General features: G+C 35.6%; 1 protein-coding gene across 1 annotated transcript in view; it reads left to right on the top strand.

Moving 5' to 3' along the window:
• Syx1A (Syntaxin 1A) overlaps positions 1 to 20,332 on the top strand; it is an 84,939-nt gene that overhangs the window by 20,283 nt on the left and 44,324 nt on the right. Inside the window, exon 2 of the mRNA XM_090162882.1 lies at positions 4,559 to 4,636. Within this exon, the coding sequence (XP_090019008.1) occupies positions 4,559 to 4,636 (78 nt within the window). The remainder of the gene's footprint in view (positions 1 to 4,558; positions 4,637 to 20,332) is intronic.

Below are 20,332 nucleotides of genomic sequence, written 5' to 3'. Positions count from 1 at the left end.
CATTACTTTTTCAAGTGATTTTGGGATTTCAATGTTAATTTACCATAGAGAGTTAAAAGATTTTGCGATTTTAGACAAAGTGTACAGGATTTTGGTAAATGTCCGACCCCTCTACTTGGAATGCTTATCGCGGCAGATTTTCGTCTCGATGTGGCTGACGGTTTTTTTTTGACGTCGATATGCTAACTTAACAAACAACAACGTGAGAGGCGAGCGCGTGCAGAGTGGATTTTTTCTCTCGTAGGCGGGGCAAAAGCCGTCAGAGTGATCATACCATACGCAATATGGCAGGATAAGCATTCCAAGTAGATATATGTATTCCTGCTCGATACGAATTTATTTTCTTTAAACCATTATGAAGTTCATTAAAAAAGTTAACACCAGCATAGAAAATCGAATTGAATTTTTACCTTTACACAAAACGGGGTTTTATTTTATTTTCTGACCTAGTTACTGTATTAACAACATTTTCAAACATTGGTTTAGCTTCTTTGAATTTTTTACGTATGAAATTCAAGCACGAATTTAAAAGTTTGATTTTATCGTATAACAATATCATAGAACCCGGAACCGCCAATTTGGATTATAAATGTTTTTTAAGTATTTTCATAAGATGTTATTCCTTGTGGGGCCCTAGGCCCAAGCTAATTTCGGTACCCGCTTTCAGTGGCGAGCGAAGCGAGGCGCCCCCTCAATTTATAATTGAGAAATGAATGGAAAATACAATTTAAATGTAGACTTTGCGGAACTTTTAATGACGTTAATAAATGATTGCTTTACATGGTATCGAAAAATATGGACGCGTTTACTAAAATTACTCCGAAAAAAAAATTGTGAAAAGTTAATTTTTTTGAAAGCTCTTTGTGCCCCTTATAGGCTTAGTGCCCTAGGCCCGAGGTGCAGGTCGCTTCCATTTTGGGTGCGTCTTAATCATAGTAAAATGATTAAATCAGGGTAATCGTGAATAAATCAGAGTTATCAAGATTAAAAAATCTAATCAAGATTTAATCACTCTAATCACAATTTAAACGAGATTTAATTATTCTAATCATGATCTAAACTTTTTAATCAGGATTATTTTAATCAGATTTAATCTTTTCAATCAGGATTTATTCATTTTAATCAGATTTAATCATGATTTAATCAGATTTAAACATTATAATTATTGATTACACGTGATTTAATCAACATAATCGTGATTTAATTGAATGTAATCAAAATAATTTAATCTTCCGAGGGGTGCGTCGTTAATCAAGGAAGTGACCTGCCCCTCGCCTAGGCCCAGGACTAGTCAGCCTATTGGGTAATCCGGCCCTGATATTAACAAGGAAACTACCCGAGGTGGCTATCACAGATTTTTTCAATTTGAGAGCTCAAAATAATTTTCGGTTGCCATGGGAAAACTAAAATCCATTGCAACTTTTCCCTTTGGAAATTTTCATTCTACCATAAGGTCTACCTAACCTCCGAGTTTCAACAAAATCGGTGAAAACCATCTCGGGTAGTCTCCTTGTAAGTGAGACAAAAAAGAACTATAGTAGAGTGCAAGTAAAATACTTCTTATTTATAGTGGATAAGCTTATTTCACATTTCTTCCGCTTGGTTAAACTAACGCTAGTTACGTTAAAACCGGTTGCTGCGCTTGTTAGCGGACGATTTTTCAAAATATAATACCTTCCTTTTAGTCTCTAATCATCGCGGCTTTTATCTGAATATTGTCTTAATTCTATTCGTGGTATTTGAACTAATAGAATTAAAGGCGGGAGGTATGAGAAAGCGGGGATCCTTCGTCTCCAATATCTCGTCCTTCGCTTTACTACTTTTGACGGCGGAAACGGTAAACAAACGAAAAAATGGCCGAACGCAAAATACGCCACTAAAACGAATAAAAGCCACGGTTCAATTCTAATTCGGCGCACAATGGCCGACAGAAAGTGCCTTTTTGTCGGGGAAATTCCATCGGAGCGAATAAAGTAGCCAATCTCGAAATGCTACAAGCCGAAAGCAAACTTCGCTATCCGACGAAATAAGCTAAAAATAGAGAGCCGAGGCTTAGAAGGAGTCGGAAAATTGGAACGCGTAACGCCCTTTAATCCCCACTGAACTGTATTTATATTATCCACGCGAAGATTTGTAAGCCGCTCTCCGCGCTTTCTTGAAAACGGCGACGACTGCAGCGCCACCGAGATCATTTCTTTAATAAGGAAAATCCTTTTCATTATTTCTCCCCACCGAAATCTGTTTCTTTGTTTTTCAATTTCGAGCCGCTCACCATCGGGTAAAGCCCGACAAGTTGCGCGTGACCAATTTCGTCGCTCGTTTTTAGATATGTCACCACTTTTTTTGTCCAATTGGGAATGGTGATAAATTTACGGCGCTCGAGAAGACCATAACGCTTACCAGGAGACATCCCGAAGTGTAACCCACCGATTTTGTTCAAACTCGGGGGATTGGTAGACGTTCATGTATGATGAAAAATCCTAAAGGGAATTTATTCAATGGGCAACCGTTTTGCCATGGCAACGAAAAATGTTTTTGACCACAACAAATGGAAATTTTCCCATTGAAAATAACATGGGATTCTGAAAAATTTGAACAAATTTCGAAATTTCGAAAATGCCAAAAAAAGAAAAAATAAATAAAAATTGACAATAAAAACATCAAAATTGATCAACTTTTGATCAATTTGAGTTCAAAATCCCATGTTATTTTCAATGGGAAAATTTTATATTTTGTATTGTCAAAAACATTTTTCGTTGCCGTGGCAAAACGGTTGCCCATTGAATAAATTCCCTTTAGGATTTTTCATCATACATGAACGTCTACCAATCCCCCGAGTTTGAACAAAATCGGTGGGTTACACTTCGGTATGTCTCCTTGTTAGTTTGGCAGCGTTTCTAAGCGGAATATTTTACCCGTGGGCCCTGGGAAAACAATAATCGCGGGTCCCGAGACAGTCCTTATTACTGGATATAGCTATACTTTTTCCAGGGGAACATCTTGGGAGGAGAGCCCAACTTCGGGTACGTCTGTCTCGGTAATTTGGATGGGTTTCTCCTAATTTTACCTCAAACTACATCCAAAGATTTAAAACGTTTTGCGTCCGCTTGCTAACGCGTCACACGTCGCCTTTGACAGCGCCTCGCTAAGGGGGATTTTATTTTTGTGATGACGTCACTCCGTTTCTAGCTCTCAGTAAAATATTCCCCAAAGTGACAAACTTAGGGAATAATATTATAGACATATGGTACTACTTATACCAAACTGAAAGTATTACTTCAAATTGAAACAGTTCCGCCATCTGTTGGCAATTTGTTTTAGAATATTTTTTCTTGAAACTTTAGTTGATAATTAATTAATGAATGCTAAATTAATTTTTATTTAAAATTGTATGAACTGAGCTAGCCTTCAAATCAAGCTTTGAACTAACATATTATTGGAAGATTGAAGGAACATTCGTACAGCCGATACTAGATGGCGTTATAATATTGGTAAAAATGGAGGGATTAAAAGACGAGCTTAGGTAGTAGATCATACTAGCGTTCCTGGAAAGAAGCCTGGCACGTTCTCAGTAATCCAAACACGTTCCTTTTAATATGAAAATATTTTCACCCGCAAATACATTTCCATAGACTTAGATGGTATGAGACATTTCACCTGAAATATCTAAGAAATAAATTATCAAAGTTTTGATTAAAAAATATCGGCTCGTAATTTCCGGAAGAAAAACCACGCCCCTCTGCATATCCTCGTGTGATATTTCCCCCTTGCGGCTTCGTATTCTAAGTTAAATCTAGGAGTAACAAACACCAGGAGAACGCAGCTAGCCTTTAAACACGCTAACGCAGTGTTGTGTACAAATTTCATTGGACGAGCCTTTACGTTGAATGTTTTACGGGCGGGGGAAAGACCATTTCAGTATTTTCCCCTTCCGACGGCAGCAGGCGCTAAAGCGTCTAACCAATGAAAACTGTACGCGAGAAAATGCAGGACTTTTGACTGGTTGCATTCTCCTTGTGTGGGGTGCTGTGTTTTTTGCTCCTAGAGTCCTGGGTTAAAGGGCTACAGAATCATTTCAAAAATTCAAACCCAAATTCTGCTAGCTCCGCCCTTTCCATACTTCTTGATAACAGATTTAACGAATGATATTTTGGAATTTTTCAAGGCATGTTTACGAAATCCAAACGATTCTTTGGCGATTTAACGCGAATACTTATTTCATTAGTGTTAGTAATTAATGGCAGATGGCGTTGGAGTAACATTTTTCTCGAACAGGGTTGCGGAAATTAAGCGGCTGCGTATTTCGAGATCCTACTTACGCAACTTAAGCATTCTCCGTTCAGGGACGCGCTAAAAAGAAATTGGGACGCTGGTAATTTTCTTAAGCTTTCTGGTAATAATGGGAGAATTTTGTCGGCCGCGCGGGGGGGCCGAATGAATCTGGCTTTTATGCAAATTCACTCGATAAGCGCGAGAGGGAGAAAGCGCGATTTCAAAAATGAATTTTTCCACTGAATTAATTCGCTCTTCTTTTCTGGTTTTGTCTCTTGCAAATTAGGCCCAAGGTGACGACGATGTTGCAGTCAACGTGGACGATGCTAGAGGGGGAGCCTTCATGGAGGAATTCTTTGCCGAGGTTAGTACTCACTGAATCATTGCCTCCACCATTTACTTCTCCAAGAACGGATTGAGGTCACGGAGAACAAACACGCTTCTCTTCTACCGAGAAATCAATTTTTGATTAAATTTAAATTTCTAGCCTTCGATAGTATTAGTAGGAAACTATACAGGGTGTTTCAAAGGTTATACAATAATTTGAAGGAGTTGTAGGGGGTGAGTTGAGAAGTATGCCAGTTTTCCCCCATTTTCCTACGATGAGTTAAATGAGCGTCAGAGAGCTTCAAAGGGCGGCCTACTAGCCCCTGTTGACTGAAAAAATAACTAATCCCTGGTTTTTTTACGCGAGAAATGACCAGATGGTGGTTTAGATTTGGATTATTTCAATTTGACAAAAATTTATTTGAAACGATTATGTAATGCAAAACTTTTAATTTCGCACATAACGGTATCACATTCAAATATCAGAACTAAAAGTTCTAAAAGTTTAATAAATAATTAATTTACAGCCGATTTAACAAGTAAAGTTTTGTAAAAAAAAAAAACAATTATATCAATAAACAACATAAATATTACACGGAAATATAGGTTCGAAATACGTGGTTTTTACTGTTGGTGTTTTTACCTTTCGAGTTTTGATAGTATGTACGTGGACCAAGAAGGGACTCACTGTAAGAGTTTTTTATACATTTATACACAGTAATCGTGGCCTAAATCGGAAAGCTTCGTTGTATTAACTCGTTCTGTTTTGAGCAGAGTAGCGAGACACTATCTAGAAAACTGATCATACTTTCGAAAAACCAGTATTAAAAGTATAGTGTAAAGTAATTGATAATTTAGGTACAGATGGCGGCTACAACCTATACTTGAAATAAGCTTATTTCAGAAAGTCGGAAAGTTGTAGCTTTCTAATAGATTGGTTTGTTCTCTAGTTGCCTCGATCCGTTTTTGTCATATCCTTTTCATCAGGAAACTATACAGGGTGTCCACTAAAAAACAAAAATTATAAATAAATTAAATTTCTAATTTTTATGGAATGTGCAGGGGGACATTTCCTAGTGTAAAATTCAATGACCTTGAACCATGTCTTCAAGGTCATTCAAAAATATCTCAAGAACCGTTGGGTTTACGGATTTGGTTCCAATTAGAAAGTTGTTGCGGCCATATTATTAGTCTAAATAACTTTGATTTTTTCCAAATTTGACTAATCAGAAGCCGAAAAATTGAAGGTTAATGAATTCAGTGTTTGATAATAAAATAATCTGATTAGTTTTAATGTGACTAAATCCAATAAATACAGAATAGTTTACAACGGCTCAATTATGCTAACGTCGGCTACGATACACGCTTGAGCTCGTTTAACGACGGAGTTCAATTATTCTAAAACAACCAATCTTACAGAAATCAGGTTCAATTCATTAACATTCAATTTCTCGGCTTCTGATTGGTCAAATTTGGTCAAATCAACTAATAATATGGTGAGCAACAACTTTCTAATTGGAACGAAATCGGTAAAACCAACGGTTCTCGAGATAGATTTTGAATGACCTTGAAGACATGGTTCATTCAATTTCACACTATTTAATGCCCCATGTACGAGGAATGTTTCATAGAAATTTTTTATTTAAAAAAAAATAAAAAGTTTTTCAGTTCCTTATAATTTTTCCTATTTTTAGTGGACACCCTCTATACGTATACACTAGGAATGTCTAAGGAAGACTGTGGTGGCCTTGATGATTATCATATAAACTCGGCTCCTAGTTAACATTACTAAAAAGGCGGTTTTAAGCGTAACTAGACCAGTTGTGCGAGGAACGTGACAAATTCTCTAAGATCTTTAATGTGAAAACTAACAGCAAAATAATTCGAAGAAACTCATAACACCTTACACTCGACGTAGTTTAAGCCTCACCCGTTCTCGATCCGTTTTGGGAACACTAGGCCGATGGATCCTTAGACATTTTCAGTGTATTCATTTTAGGTACGAACACGACTTTTCTCTAAGCTAAAATCCTTGACCTAAATGCTTCGACATAAGTATATGTATTTGTACCCCGCTGCTCCGCCTTAAGCACTACAGCGGCCACCAAAACAACCAGCCCCGGAAAAAAGTGCGCTTTGCGAAACAACGTTCGGCCAGTGAGACAGCCATTTTGACCGCCTCACATATAGCAAACAAACGCCCTCATCACGGCCCAACAAAATGCTTCGACAGTCGCTTTAAAGACAATTCCAAAGTAGTAACGCGTAGGCTGGCTAGATGAAACGGGAGTTTACGAGGGGATTTTATAAACGGACGGCTCTAGCAGCGCCACGACGAGGACAAATATGTCAAAACTGGCTCGTGGGAAAACAAACATCACGCCAAGCATTGAGATCGTAATTCGTATACGACCAAACGTTGAATTATTTTCAGGGCTCTCAGAGCGGTCCGATTGCAAATGGGACCAGAAAGAAAATTGCTAAATAAAACGTTACTTGACATTTCTTTAGTATATGGCGAGTTTTAAATTTTAAGGATAGCCAAGTGTTAACAATAACTAGTTATACTTGCACATAAATTATATTTTAAAAATTATGAAAATCCCAATTGCAAATGTCAAATCCATTCTTAAATCTCAAAATTAGTCTCAGATTTTCAAAACCTATTTGACCATAAGTAAAAATGTTATGATTGCAGTCTTACGGATTTTTTTGATGACATTAATACTATTTGGAACACCGATCTAAATAAGTACATGGATTAGCTAATCCATATTCCCTAAATATTGGTAATATTTTATTTTATATTTTTATGATTATCTAATAACCACTTAGAGACAATGTGATTATTTACTTTTGGTAAAACGTTGTTCGTTGTTAATTTCTACGATAAAAAAGCTTTAAGACGACGAAGAGAACCCATTTTCTGGCACGCCTAGCTTCTCCCTGTACACTTGTGTACTGAGAGTGAAACACTTCTACAGGCGCCAGTAGACCAAAAATAGGCCAGATCGGATAAATTACTTTCTTAGAAAATTTAAAATAAACTTTTTTGATCAAATTTTCATTTTGATCAGAAGTTAATAATAAATAATATGAAGGTCCTATAATAATATAAGTAGATACGAAAGTACAAGATGTTTTAACAATTTGTCGTCTCAAAATGTTCGGTCTTGTTAATCATTACAGCGCAATATCTTACAATTTAATAAACAAAACAACGTCGATCCAACTCCTCAAAACCTGAAAGATTCCACACCCTTCTCGTTCTCTGTAACAATATTAACCCGGAACATTAAAGCAGTCCAGCACGTCGAAGGGAATTGTTTGAGCCCAAAATAAAGCAGCGTTTTTCTCTAATAAATGACTATTGGCCGCTTCGAAATTCCATCAGTGAACAAGCAGGTATCCCATACAATAAGAAATATATAAAAAGACGCGCCACCGTGCGGACCAAAAAAGAAACTATAATTTAAAGAGAACGCGTTTACGTGGCCGCCTCGAAGAACCGAGTCTCCACGAGGGGATGGGCACCTTCTCTTGGTCATCGGCCGTATGTCTGCGTGACTCACTCGCCGATTTCAAGGGATCACTACGCATTTAGGGGTTTTCCGTAAATAAGTTGATTAGGTAAAACTTTTGATAAAATACGCGAAAAAGTAGATTAGTCCATAGTTAAAAGGGATAATATAGCTAAAGCCTCAACAAATTTGAAGAAATTAAAAAACTTACTAATAACTCGTATCAATAATAAACTAGATAAAAACTAAATAAAATAGCCAGAAATTCCAACGGTAGACCCGTTTCGTTCTATTTGGAACTCATCAGTACCGTGCGGGAAATCTTTAGTTTTTATGTAGTTTATTACTCGAAGATCTATTTGATCCGAGATTCGCGTCTTTTTGTTTGCTCGAAGACCTATTGGTAGGAGTTATTAGTAAGTTTTTTAATTTCTTCAAATTTGTTTAGGCTTTAGCTATATTATCCCTTTTAATTATGGACTAATCTACTTTTTCGCGTATTTTATCAAAAGTTTTACCTAATCGACAATAATAATAATAATTCTAACCATGTTTGCTACTAAATAATTATTTACTACGCTTGTAATGAAATTATGATAATTATTATCAATCTTGCAATAAAAGTCAAGTATTCTTATAATATTTGCAAGAAAATTCAACAATTCTTATCATTTTTTGCAAGAAAATTCAATAATTCTTATCATTTTTGCAAGAAAATTCCACAATTCTTATCATTCTCGCCAGAAAATTCAACAATTATTATCATTCTTGCCAGAAAATTCAACAATTATTATCATTCTTGCAAGAAAAGCCAACAATTGTTACATTCTTGAAATAAAATGTAAGAGTTCTTATAACTTTTTTGCAATAAAGGTCAACAATTATTATCATCCTTGCAAGAAAATTCAAGAATACTTATCATTAATTTGGTAGTGAAAAGTAGCTATTCTACGCGCTCACCACGGCGTTTTATTTTATCGAACTTAATATCTCTAATAGTTCTAAATAATATGGGAGCGCATCTTCTCAAAAATTCTCATTTATCTCCAAAAGGAGGGGATGGTGGGCATCTCTGTAGCCGGCGAGAGGAGAGGGGAGAGGAGGAAGGGATGGGGCCAAGGCTGCCGACGAGTTAAAATTCCCAAACCGTAATAATGTACACGATGGCATCCAAAAGACGCATGCGTGGAAAATTTAGTAAATCGACCATAGATTCGTGAAAGGGCGGAAAGAGGGATAGATGAGGAGAGGTCGTCTCGGCTCAAGGACCAGGAAAAGCCTCCCTTTCGACCCTTCCCCGAAATTGACGCTTTTTGGAAACCAACGGCCGTAACTCTAAAACGCTGCTTTTCAGATTATAGTTGCAAATTAAGAAATTTTCAATCCTTCAAGATGACAAGAGCGGTTTTTGAAGATGCAATAACATTATTAATTTTAATTTTTCACTAATTTCGCAAATATATATTAAAGTAAATTTTTGCGCTGTTTTGAGCGAAACTTTTAACAGCGTCGTGGAAAACCTGTGTTTGTAATAGATTTCTATCGAAAATATTCGTGTAAATAAACGAAATTCATCTAACGTACATAGCATTTTTGAAGTAGTATATTTAGGAGAAAGTAGACCATTTTTGATTAAATTTTATACTTTTATCAGGAATTCTAGGACAATTTACAAATATTGTATTAACTATTGAAGGCTATAATACTGTGGCGAAAAAAAATTCTTTCAGAAATTGGTGATATTTGAATAAAAATACATTACAATTTAATTTAAAAATAAAATAAAAACGAATTTATTAGAAATATCAGATTACTTTGAAAGCTTAGATCAGCTTATTTGGGATTATTATTTTAAAAGTTATGCAGATAATTATTTTATATTTTCTTATAATTTATGCACAATGTTCTTCTGGTTTTCATGTGACCATGTTTTGTTGTTAATATTTTAGAATGTTTTTTTTGTTTCCTTCTAATATAATGGGGCCTAAAAGTCGCATGATGAGTTGGCTCCTCCCAACGAAATATGTACCCCGAGTTGCCCCACGAGGTTAAACTAAAATAATTATGACCAGCCTCTATAACACTACACCAAGAATACATTCATGTACCTCAGAATATGTAACAATAATATGATTAAAAACCCAACTCATTTATTGGTGAATATTTTTAAACCAACTTCTGTATACAATGAAATACCGGCCTCTCAATGTGGAGTTACTATTCTATTTTTAATATTGGTATTTTTTTAAAACAATTTCTGTTACTGCTTTATACGTAGCTAGTAAAAAAAATTGATAACGTATTAAAACTGCAAAAAAAAGTATTACTTTACCCTTTAAAAAGTTGGTTTTCCTAATATTTTATTCACTATTTAGTCACTTGTTGATTAGAAATTTAGAAAATTTACACACTTTACTCACTATTTTTTTCCGCGTTAGTGAGTATCAGGCCTCATACTGCCAGCTAGGAGCAACAAACACAAGGAGAACGCAGCTAGCCTTTAAACACGCTAACGCAGTGTTGTGTCTAAATGCTGCAGGTTTAACGGGCGGGGGGGGGGGACAATTTCGGAATTTTCCCCGTCCGACGGCAGCAGGCGCTAAAGCGTCTAACCCTTGTGTGGGGTGCTGTGTTTGTTGCTCCTAGCTGCCACCTATATACAGCCATAATGGTCTATTCTTATAAATACCTGAATTTCACTAAAGCGATTTTTGGTAGTTACGGAACTTTGCACCGTAGAGTGGAGGAGGAGGCGAAAGGGGGGTGCGGTGGCAAACTCGATAAAAGTAGTACCTCGATAATCCGAAAGATCTAAATTACCCCCGCCATAAACCCAGTTGGTATAGGAGCGCTACACCAACCTCATCAACACACAAAACACGCGAACAAGAACTTTCAATTTGAGAGCACCTAACACCACTAACAATAAGTACGATATTGAGTGAACTAAACATGTAGTATCAACTATTGGAAACAATTGGCTTATAACGCGTATTACATAATCACGCGTAAGTATGAATCTCTTTTTCTGTAGAAAGAATTTCAGTGATACCTTGTTTGGTGAACCGTAAATAGAAAATTACGGTTACCACGGAAACCAAATCTCGTGATCGTCAGGCACCAGTTAAGCTATAGAGTGCTAGCAGTTGATGCGTTTTTAAAAGTTAGTGACGTCACAGCCGTAGCTTCCGTAGTGGTTGTCATGAAACCTCGCGTTTTTTCTCAATAGACGTTTAACATTGGTGACGTCGCAGGGTTTCAAGCTGCTGGCACTCTATAGATTGTCAAAGCTGCGAAAGAAAACGATGGAATCAGCTTCAATAACTTCCGTTTCCAATCTATAAAGTTGATTACACGGATTTGGGAAGTGATGTAATTTGCGCCATAGCCCCTGAACAAGATTTCGTTAAAGAAAATATCTTTATGGTACACTTATGTGTGCTTATGTTACTTATAGTTATATTCGTTGTACTTGCAAAACGTATGCGAATACTTTTATCTTGTTCTGAAACCAAAGAACTACACATTTTATGCAAAATTAAATTATTCGCTACACTTTGTATTCCTCCTCGAAAAGAGGTGTTAAGAGATTAATCTGATAAAACCACAGGCAGCCATTTTGGGAGAACATTTTTACCCCAACTCGAATTATTCGCTTTCCTAAGAATCGGAATGAAATGGCGTCATATGGTTACTCTTCTTACCTTTCTCCGAAATCCCAAAATAAGCGAAAAGTATTCACTTTAAAGAAATCACCCTGAAACCCGAATATTAACCAAATTTCGCTGTAATTATAATTCCAAAATTTAACTTTAATTTATCTCCAATTTATAAATAAACAAATCTTGGAACGTTAAAAGAAACGAAAAGTGGGCTTCAGCGAAAGCTAACAACTTTATTTTAAAGCAAGTGGCGGTTCGACGTGAAGTAGCTCTTTGTTCAATAGATGTCGCTAGCGTCGAAATAAAAAAGGCCGAACTTATAGGTACCCCTCGCTTGGATTGGATAATTTTTAAATTGGTCAATAATATAAATCACAGCAATTGTAAACAATATTTTAACACGGGATATATAATTTAGGTTTAAGTCCACTAAATATAGAGTAAATTGTCTAACTATAATATTCTACAACAGCTCTTTGACGACGTTATCATTTGGCTATTTTTAATTGAAGCTTCCTTTTGCCATAAATAGATGGCACCACACCCTCCAGTAAGTCGCGTTTTTCGAAGAATCGGATAGATTCATGGACATCTCTAATAAAAGGAGCCTTTTCATAATACAGGTGGCAATGATAGAGCCGCCACTTGCTTTAATTCTTGCGGTCTTAGGGCCCGTTGCAAAAGTCTGCTTTGCTAGAATCGCACATGTTAAAATCTATGGGCTAGCACTTTGGCTAGGGCTTTTGCAACAGGCCCTTAAAACTCAAAAAAATTAATTTCAATACTACTTTAGAAAAAGCGAAATAATCCCATAAATGTGAAATAACAATACATATTAATTAACAAAAAGTTTCATTAATTTCCGAGCTAAACATATTACAAAGGCTTAACTTCATACGTTGTTAAAAAAAAGCTCCCTAAAGATTATAATTTTCTCGACGTACACGTACCCGTTTACGAGTGCCTTCTAAGCCTCTTATTGAACGTCGGCTAGCAACGGCGAAATTTTGATGACCTCTTATACAGAAGCGCTTTGCTTTGCATATTATCGAGCCAAGGCCTAACGTCGCCTTACCCTCGCCGGGGGGGGGGGGGGGGGGGCTCGCTCTGAGTGGGTGGAAATCCCAATAAACCAATCTTATACTTTTGAAGTTCTCTTTTTTGGCACTCGATTCACGTAGACATTAATTCCGGGACTCCACTAAAGAGGATTACCCCGACGGCGCCCTCTCCCGCCGCCACCGTTAATTATTAAATTTACCTCAAATTTTAATTAAAAAGAGACATTACGGAAATTTTTATTGGCGGACACGTCGTGATTACTGAATGGACGATTCTTCTGGGATTAAAACTGACCAAGTATATCTTTAATAAAAGCGAGGAGAATGGCTCACGCCATTAACGAAATTGTCTGGCGCGTTTCAGTCAGCAGTGTTGCCACTTTTTTCTACATTTATTTTTATCTATTAAAGATATTTTTATAAGATACGGCGTGTAAAAAGTAGTTCGTGGCTTTTTAAGGTTTAAATAATGCACCAAATTAACTTATAGATTAGATGCAGAACGATTCAACGATTATCAGTACACCACAAAACGCTTTATTTATAAAATGTATAATAAGATTCGCGTTATATGTTTCGGCTTAAGCGAGTACATTTTTGATGTCAGATTTCATTAAAAATAATAACACAACCATAATTGGCTTTTTAATGTAAAAAGAGCTTATCTTTTACGAAATTAATTTTATAGTAAAATAATCAGCTTGGCTATACCTTGGCACCACCTTAGGCCTAAGTCATCAAGCGACTTTTAAAGCCATTAATTCCGGTGGCCGGGTTAAGTAATTGGACCTTTTTCATTTATTAAATTTTAGGTATTTTAATTGATTGGAATTGTTTATTACATATTTTAAACAATGAAAACGTTTATTTCATTCCTGATTTATAAAAACGTTTCCAAATTTTAAGGTTAATTTTCACAAAACTTGATTTTTCGAGTTACAACTTCTTTAAGATATGGTAACGATTTCCCTGTATGGCATTATCAAACAAAGCTACTTACCCTGATTCCTCTAGAAGTGCACAATGTTTTAAGAATTTGAGAGAGTATGCTGTGATTCAATTGGCTCCTTAAGTCACGTTTTCTCAAGCTCATTTAACGTTAAAAAAATTTAGTCCATTCAATGCTTATTTTTATAGTTTTTCGTTTGATATTCTCTAAATATTCCGTGAGTGGGATGATATCTGGTATAAAACAAGATTTCATGGACAATAAAGTACACACAATCCCCCGATGTATTAACTGTATTTTAAATATTAAATTTAAATTTGAACAAATTTCCAAATCTCACTACAAATTAAAATTTGTTAACGCAATCGAAAAAGCAGTTCGCAAAGAATCAGTACTAAATAAAAATATAATTTAATTTAAAATCGTTATGTACATTTGAAGTCGAAATCGCTAGAAATTAAATCGCCAACAATTACTAAAATGGGCCAATGCCCCATTTCCGGGGCCCCGATCTCACAAATGTTAACAATGCCGGCGAGGACATGATATTTCCAATCGATGGACGTATCATGTACCTTTGTACGTCTCTAACGTACCTCGAGAAATCGTGCGAACACAGGCGGCGGCGGACACAGTACGTGAAACTAATACGCACAAATATTTTAGGATTGTGCATAAAAAGGAATATACAACACCAAGTTTCTCCCTGTACATACTTACATATTTGTTTTACTTTTGATTTACAAACCCCTTTTGAAACAGGAGGTAAACCAATTAAAGATGGTTTCGCAGGAGACATACAGAGTGGTGCCTTGGGTATTAGCCTAGCTGATTATTATTATTATTATTATTATTATTAGTTAATGTAGATGTATTCTTGAAAAACACAGTAAAGGAACGATAAAAATTTACAAATTTAATACAAAGTCTTTAATCATGCCATTCAGCTCCGGCATGCCACAACCAAAACCTTCAAATGAAATTAAATCTAGTCTTTTTAACCTGAGACCAGAAAATTGGTTTTTCAAAATGAAACATGTTTTTACAAATGCACTCTGTTTACTTTTTATTAGTCGCATCAGAAGTAAATGAACCGAGGTTATCAGACTGCTATACTCCCCATGTTGGAGGCGTTTTCCTTATGAAGTTACAATTTTACCTCGAATTTTAAATTTTGCGCGCTCCTAGACCGAAAAAAGAGTTTTGGTTTTTATGAAACCATTTTTTATACATAGAAATAGCTATACCCACAATTCCCAAGTGCAATTTATCAAAAGTCGGGGATGTAAATTAGCTTTTATTAGACTCAATTTTCATAAGGAAAACGCCCTCCGATTCTGAGCGCTATTTCGATAACTTCGGCTCATTTACTTCTGGGTGCATACATTTACAATGAATTTATTTTACACGCGGAAAACATTGATTAATTACTAATTAAGTATTATTATTTATTAGTAATTAAGAATAATTACGTAGAGATTTCAAAACCATTCTCACATCCAGCGTGGGAAAAAATAGAGTAAGTGAGTAACTGAGTATCGTCATCTATCATCTATGATTACTTGGGAGTAAATAGCAGACGAACTTTCTCTACAAAAGCCGCGATGATGGTACCAGAGTAAAAACATTTTGAAAATGTGTTTCCTGATATCAAACCCACAAAATTCAAAATAGATTCTTAGAAACTAAAAATTTGTGTTTAATCGCACCTTGTAGACTTGTACTTTGCTGCGCTGCCGTTAGAACACTTCTACGGGCGTAAGTAGATCAAAAGTAATCCAGATCATTTTCAAGTTTTATCTTGGTTTCTAGAAAATTTTCTTACGTTCTTAAAGCAAAGCTATGTTCGACGAAAGCTCCTTTATAATAAAAGGTGAAAATAGTCTCAAATTAGATAAGGTGAGTCTTACCCACGACTACTACAGGGATTTTTCACCCTTAAGTAATATTAGATTTGACCATAAGTAACATAATACCAATAAGTACGACAATGAAGAACAATTACCACTGAACTGATTATTATAGCTATTGCGAAATCAAGGTTTCGCTCAGTAGCGTAGCCAGGATTTTGTTTCGGGGGGGGGGGCACACCATTGAAAAAAAGTAAAAAAATAAAAATATTTGTACGTACGACCATACGTTTCGGGGGGGCATGTGCCCCCTGTGCCCCCCTTGGCTACGCCACTGGTTTCGCTTAACACAGAGCCCCTTGTGTTTAAATATGTGCAAGGTGAAATATACTATACAAGGACGATAATATACTACTACTTGTTAGGTTAAATATATTGTTAGACACAAAATGACAAAAATGAACTATAATAATAATAAAACATATATATATATATATATATTCAAAGACTAACGATTGGACAGAAAACGATTTAGTGTTCTATATATAAACTAACACATTACTTTTGCTTTGTGAGCTTCAATGCAAAGTCCATAAATTGTGAGATATAGGTAAGATAAGCATGGAATAGAATCTGCTACTGACTAATTTAAGTATGATTAGTATCCCGTGTATGTAGGATCTTCTATTATTTGGGTATCCCCTTGTATAATCTTCTAAATACTGCTTTTCCCTTAAGTTAGCTTAGCCTCGTAGTAGCGTAGCACATTCATGTAAATCTTGACAAAATGATCTAAATCTATCTGGTAAACCAACCTTGACCCCAAAAAACCGACAGCGTAAAACGGCTATCAACGATTTTCAATTTAGTACAGTTTATTTTTCGGTAAAAAAGATTCTTCAAACGTAGGATTGCCAAGGCTGATTTCACAATGGAAACCACTACTATTGATCAAAAAATACCAAGATCTTATTTAGGTTACTGAGAACGTACGGGCCGTGCCATTTACTTATGTCAGATTGAAAATTGCAATTCAAATTGAAACAACTCCATCATCAGTCGGGACTTGTTTTAAAATATTTATCTTGACATAATAATTAAGAATCTATTAATTAGTTAAATTAATTCAATCGTGAAATTCAGTTTTTAGTAAAGCTGCAAGTTAAATCGAACCTTCCGTAATTAATTAGACGCGATTTCTAGAAAGATAAAAGAAAAAGTTCTACGGTCGAAACTAGGTGGCGCTATGAAATTGGGAAAATGGAGGGGTTACGTTTGAGATAGGAGCGTACATAATTCTACGCATTTTAACCCGGCCACCTGAATTAATGGCTTAAAAAGTCGCTCGATGACTTAGGTCTAAGATGGTGGATTGGGCATTAGCCTAGCTGATTATTAAGAAAAATTCAATTTAAATTGGTATATTTAACATGACCTGTATTTTAATTTTTTTTGTAAAAAGCTAAAGTTACCTACGTTAAAAGACTATTTTCAAAATATATTAATATTATATTGAATATTAGCAGAAGAAAATAGGGGAAGTACGTATCTGTAGCTTTGAGCCATAGAAGTCGTCGTGTGACCCACGAAAATGCCTTTTTACGCGTAATAAACCAAACTGAAAAAGTAGTTCCACTTTTGTTTTGATTTAACTCGGCTATAAACGACGAAAGCAAATACGCCTTAGCTCAATTAGCAGAGAATGAGAAGGACAATATGTCACAATTGTTCAATTTAAGAAAAATTGATTTTTTAAACGATGTATTCATCCGCGATTTCCCGCCAAACCGTTTTGGCGCGAAAATTCGTGAAAAGTGACGCCTTTCCAAAGCTGACTAGAAGCGTACTTCCCCCTATTTTCTTCTGATATTAGACGCAAAATTGAGATTGTGTTATTTTAATTGTCAACAAACGCGTGGTTAAAAAATTCAACTCGTACCTCCATATTTAAAATCGAATCCAGCCTAAATTTTTTCTAAAATGGCCGCCAAACAAAGTTTATATTACCAGAGATATTTCCCTGATTTTCCGCTTGATATCAGATACGTTCTTTTTGAATTCAGGTAGGAGAACCAGGGCTAAGCCTGTGACTATTTGGGCAGGCAGGGTAGAAGTCAAAAGCTGGTGACCTTCGACGGGGACTGGGTGGGTGAGGGAGGAAGTGAAAGGACGGTGTGGCGAAGGCTTACCTTTAGCCCTCCTGTCACTAATATTGATTTTGGGGGAATGAGGACCGATCTGTCGTTTTTGGGAAAGCAGTCTGCCAACGACAAAGTTTCCTTATTTTTAACCCGCTCGGTGTTTGCCTTATCGAAGTTTCGGCGTGAGCGGAAAATTTACGTTTTAATATTTTAATATCGCCGAGATATTTTGCCAACAATTTAGGGTAATTTTTAATCGACTTGAAAAAATTGGGATGTATGAATTTAAAAGGTTATTTGCGATAAAGGCGTGCGAAAAAGAGCAATTTTGAAAGGAAGTTTTCGAAAATTCTGTAACAAAAGTAAAAGTTCCTTTGTGTATTTCATTCGAGGGGCCGGACATTTGGCCAAATCCCGAACAAAATGTGGAAAAAAATCACCAAATCCAAAATACATGAATTTCGCTCTCATAGACTTTGATTTTAAAAAATTCAAAATCCCGTATACCAAATAGGCAAATTCAATATTAGAATCAAGTGTTACAGCGCATACTGAAAAACAGTAGAACCAAACTGCATTTAACAGCATACAACGACTCTAAAATTGGATCGAAAACATCCAACATATTACTCTATGCTACTTCTAAATATACTTTTGGGAAATACTGTAATGACAAATTTTTATAAACTGAGTGGTTTTTATAATATTAACTGATAATGAATAAAATTATATTATAAATAAAAAAATGCAAAATAATTCATAAATATAAATTAAATTAAATTATTAAATTATAAATAGAATTTTTTGCGTGATATAAAATATTACGTATTTTTTAAAAAATAAAATATTTATGATAATTAAAATAATAATTCTTATGTCCCAGGTTCTTTCTTGAACCCACTTTCTGACATTGGATCTCTTGGTAGATTGCATTTTCTTGCATTCGGAAATCCAGAATAATACTTCGTGACCATTATTTTAGCTAATGTTCTGTTAAACGTATTATTTAGCGTTTGGAAAGCCTAATGAGTGCGCAAACGTCTCGACATGAACTTGCCTGTAGGCTGTACAACCCGAGGGGTCGGACACTTGCCATTGTATTGTACGGGATTTCGGGATTTCGTAGAGATTTTGGCGATTTTATCATTACTTTTTGAAGTGATTTTGGGATTTCAATGTAAATTTACGATAGAGAGAGTTAAAAGATTTTGCGATTTTAGACAAAGTGTACGGAATTTTGGTAAATGTCCGACCCCTCGGTACAACCAAAAGCGACATAAGACCCAAAAGTTTGTCTATGTTTAACGAGAGCTTGTCGCGCAGTAAAGAGGGGGGGGGGGCTAAAAATACGTAATCTAATTTTGAAATTTTCGCCACTCCAGCGAAGAGACCATAGACTAAATATATCGTTGCTAGTACTAGGCCAACCGCACTAGTAAGTTATGTGGTCTATGGTGACTCTCAGTAAATTGGGTCTCATGTCGCTTTTGGTATAACCATAAGTAGCATAATAAACATAAGTATGGCACAGAACGAATTGGGTTAATGATAGCCTGTCGTAGAGTGATCTCGAAATAGGAAGTTTCCGAACAGGAAACTCGTCCCTTCTTACTCTTTCCGTTGGCAAAATAGTTGGTTAGTTTGATGCCGAGAAATTCGAGCGTACACGGATTTAAGTTTGAAATTTGAAAAAAAAAACTAGTGTTGTAAGTCAGAAAATGTTCCACGGAAAATGACTTTTTTTCCGGAACATTTAAATAATAAAAAAAAGTTTTCATTCCATTATTAGTCTATTATATTGTTTGCAAATTTAAATAAAGTGGCATTTTCGCCTCATTTTTTCGAATCTTAAAGAAAACTAAACCTCTAGACTAGTTTAAACTGATTAACAATGTAACGCTAATAATGTTTTGAAAATTTACTGGAAATTTTTCCGCATTTCATTTTTCCGTAAAATTAACAATACTAAAAAAAATAACTTCTGAAATGGAGCCAGTGTTTATAATAGTTATATTTATCTTCCGATTCAATAATTCATCATTATTTTCCAAAAGTGAGTGTTATTTACACTTTTAAAAGCATTTAAATTTTCAATTAGCCTTGGCTGGTCCGTCGAAAAGTTGATTTTCCGGGCTTCCTCTAAATACTAGGAGCAGTTCGCGGAGATTTGTCAGGCCGTCAGTATGTAATGGTTTACGTTGTCATTGGCGAAACAGACTATCATTAAAAAAATTGTATTGGGTAAATAGGAAGTGTCATACTTATGGTATAACGGAAAAGGCAATAGTAGTTTTAATTATTTAATTCAATTATTTGGTAAGTATAAACATCCCAATTTGACTTTCACTTGATATGGCAAACAAAACAATCCTTCCTCAAGACAGCGCTCGGGGCGATGGTCTTTTGCCCTAGCATTTCTCGATCGACGAAGTGGTATTTCATAATGAAATGAAGTTATGGCGTTTAATCGGGTTATAACGGTGCTCTATTTACTTTTCACAGCGACGCGCGTCGGAATTTTGATCGAATAGCCCCTGGTGACTACAAAA

Source organism: Leiobunum rupestre, chromosome 11 (genome assembly GCF_980474605.1).
Source record: "Leiobunum rupestre chromosome 11, qqLeiRupe1.1.hap1, whole genome shotgun sequence".
Lineage (NCBI taxonomy): Eukaryota > Metazoa > Arthropoda > Arachnida > Opiliones > Sclerosomatidae > Leiobunum > Leiobunum rupestre.
The sequence above is the reverse complement of the archived record's forward strand: the minus strand, read 5'-3'. Positions and strand labels throughout refer to the sequence as shown.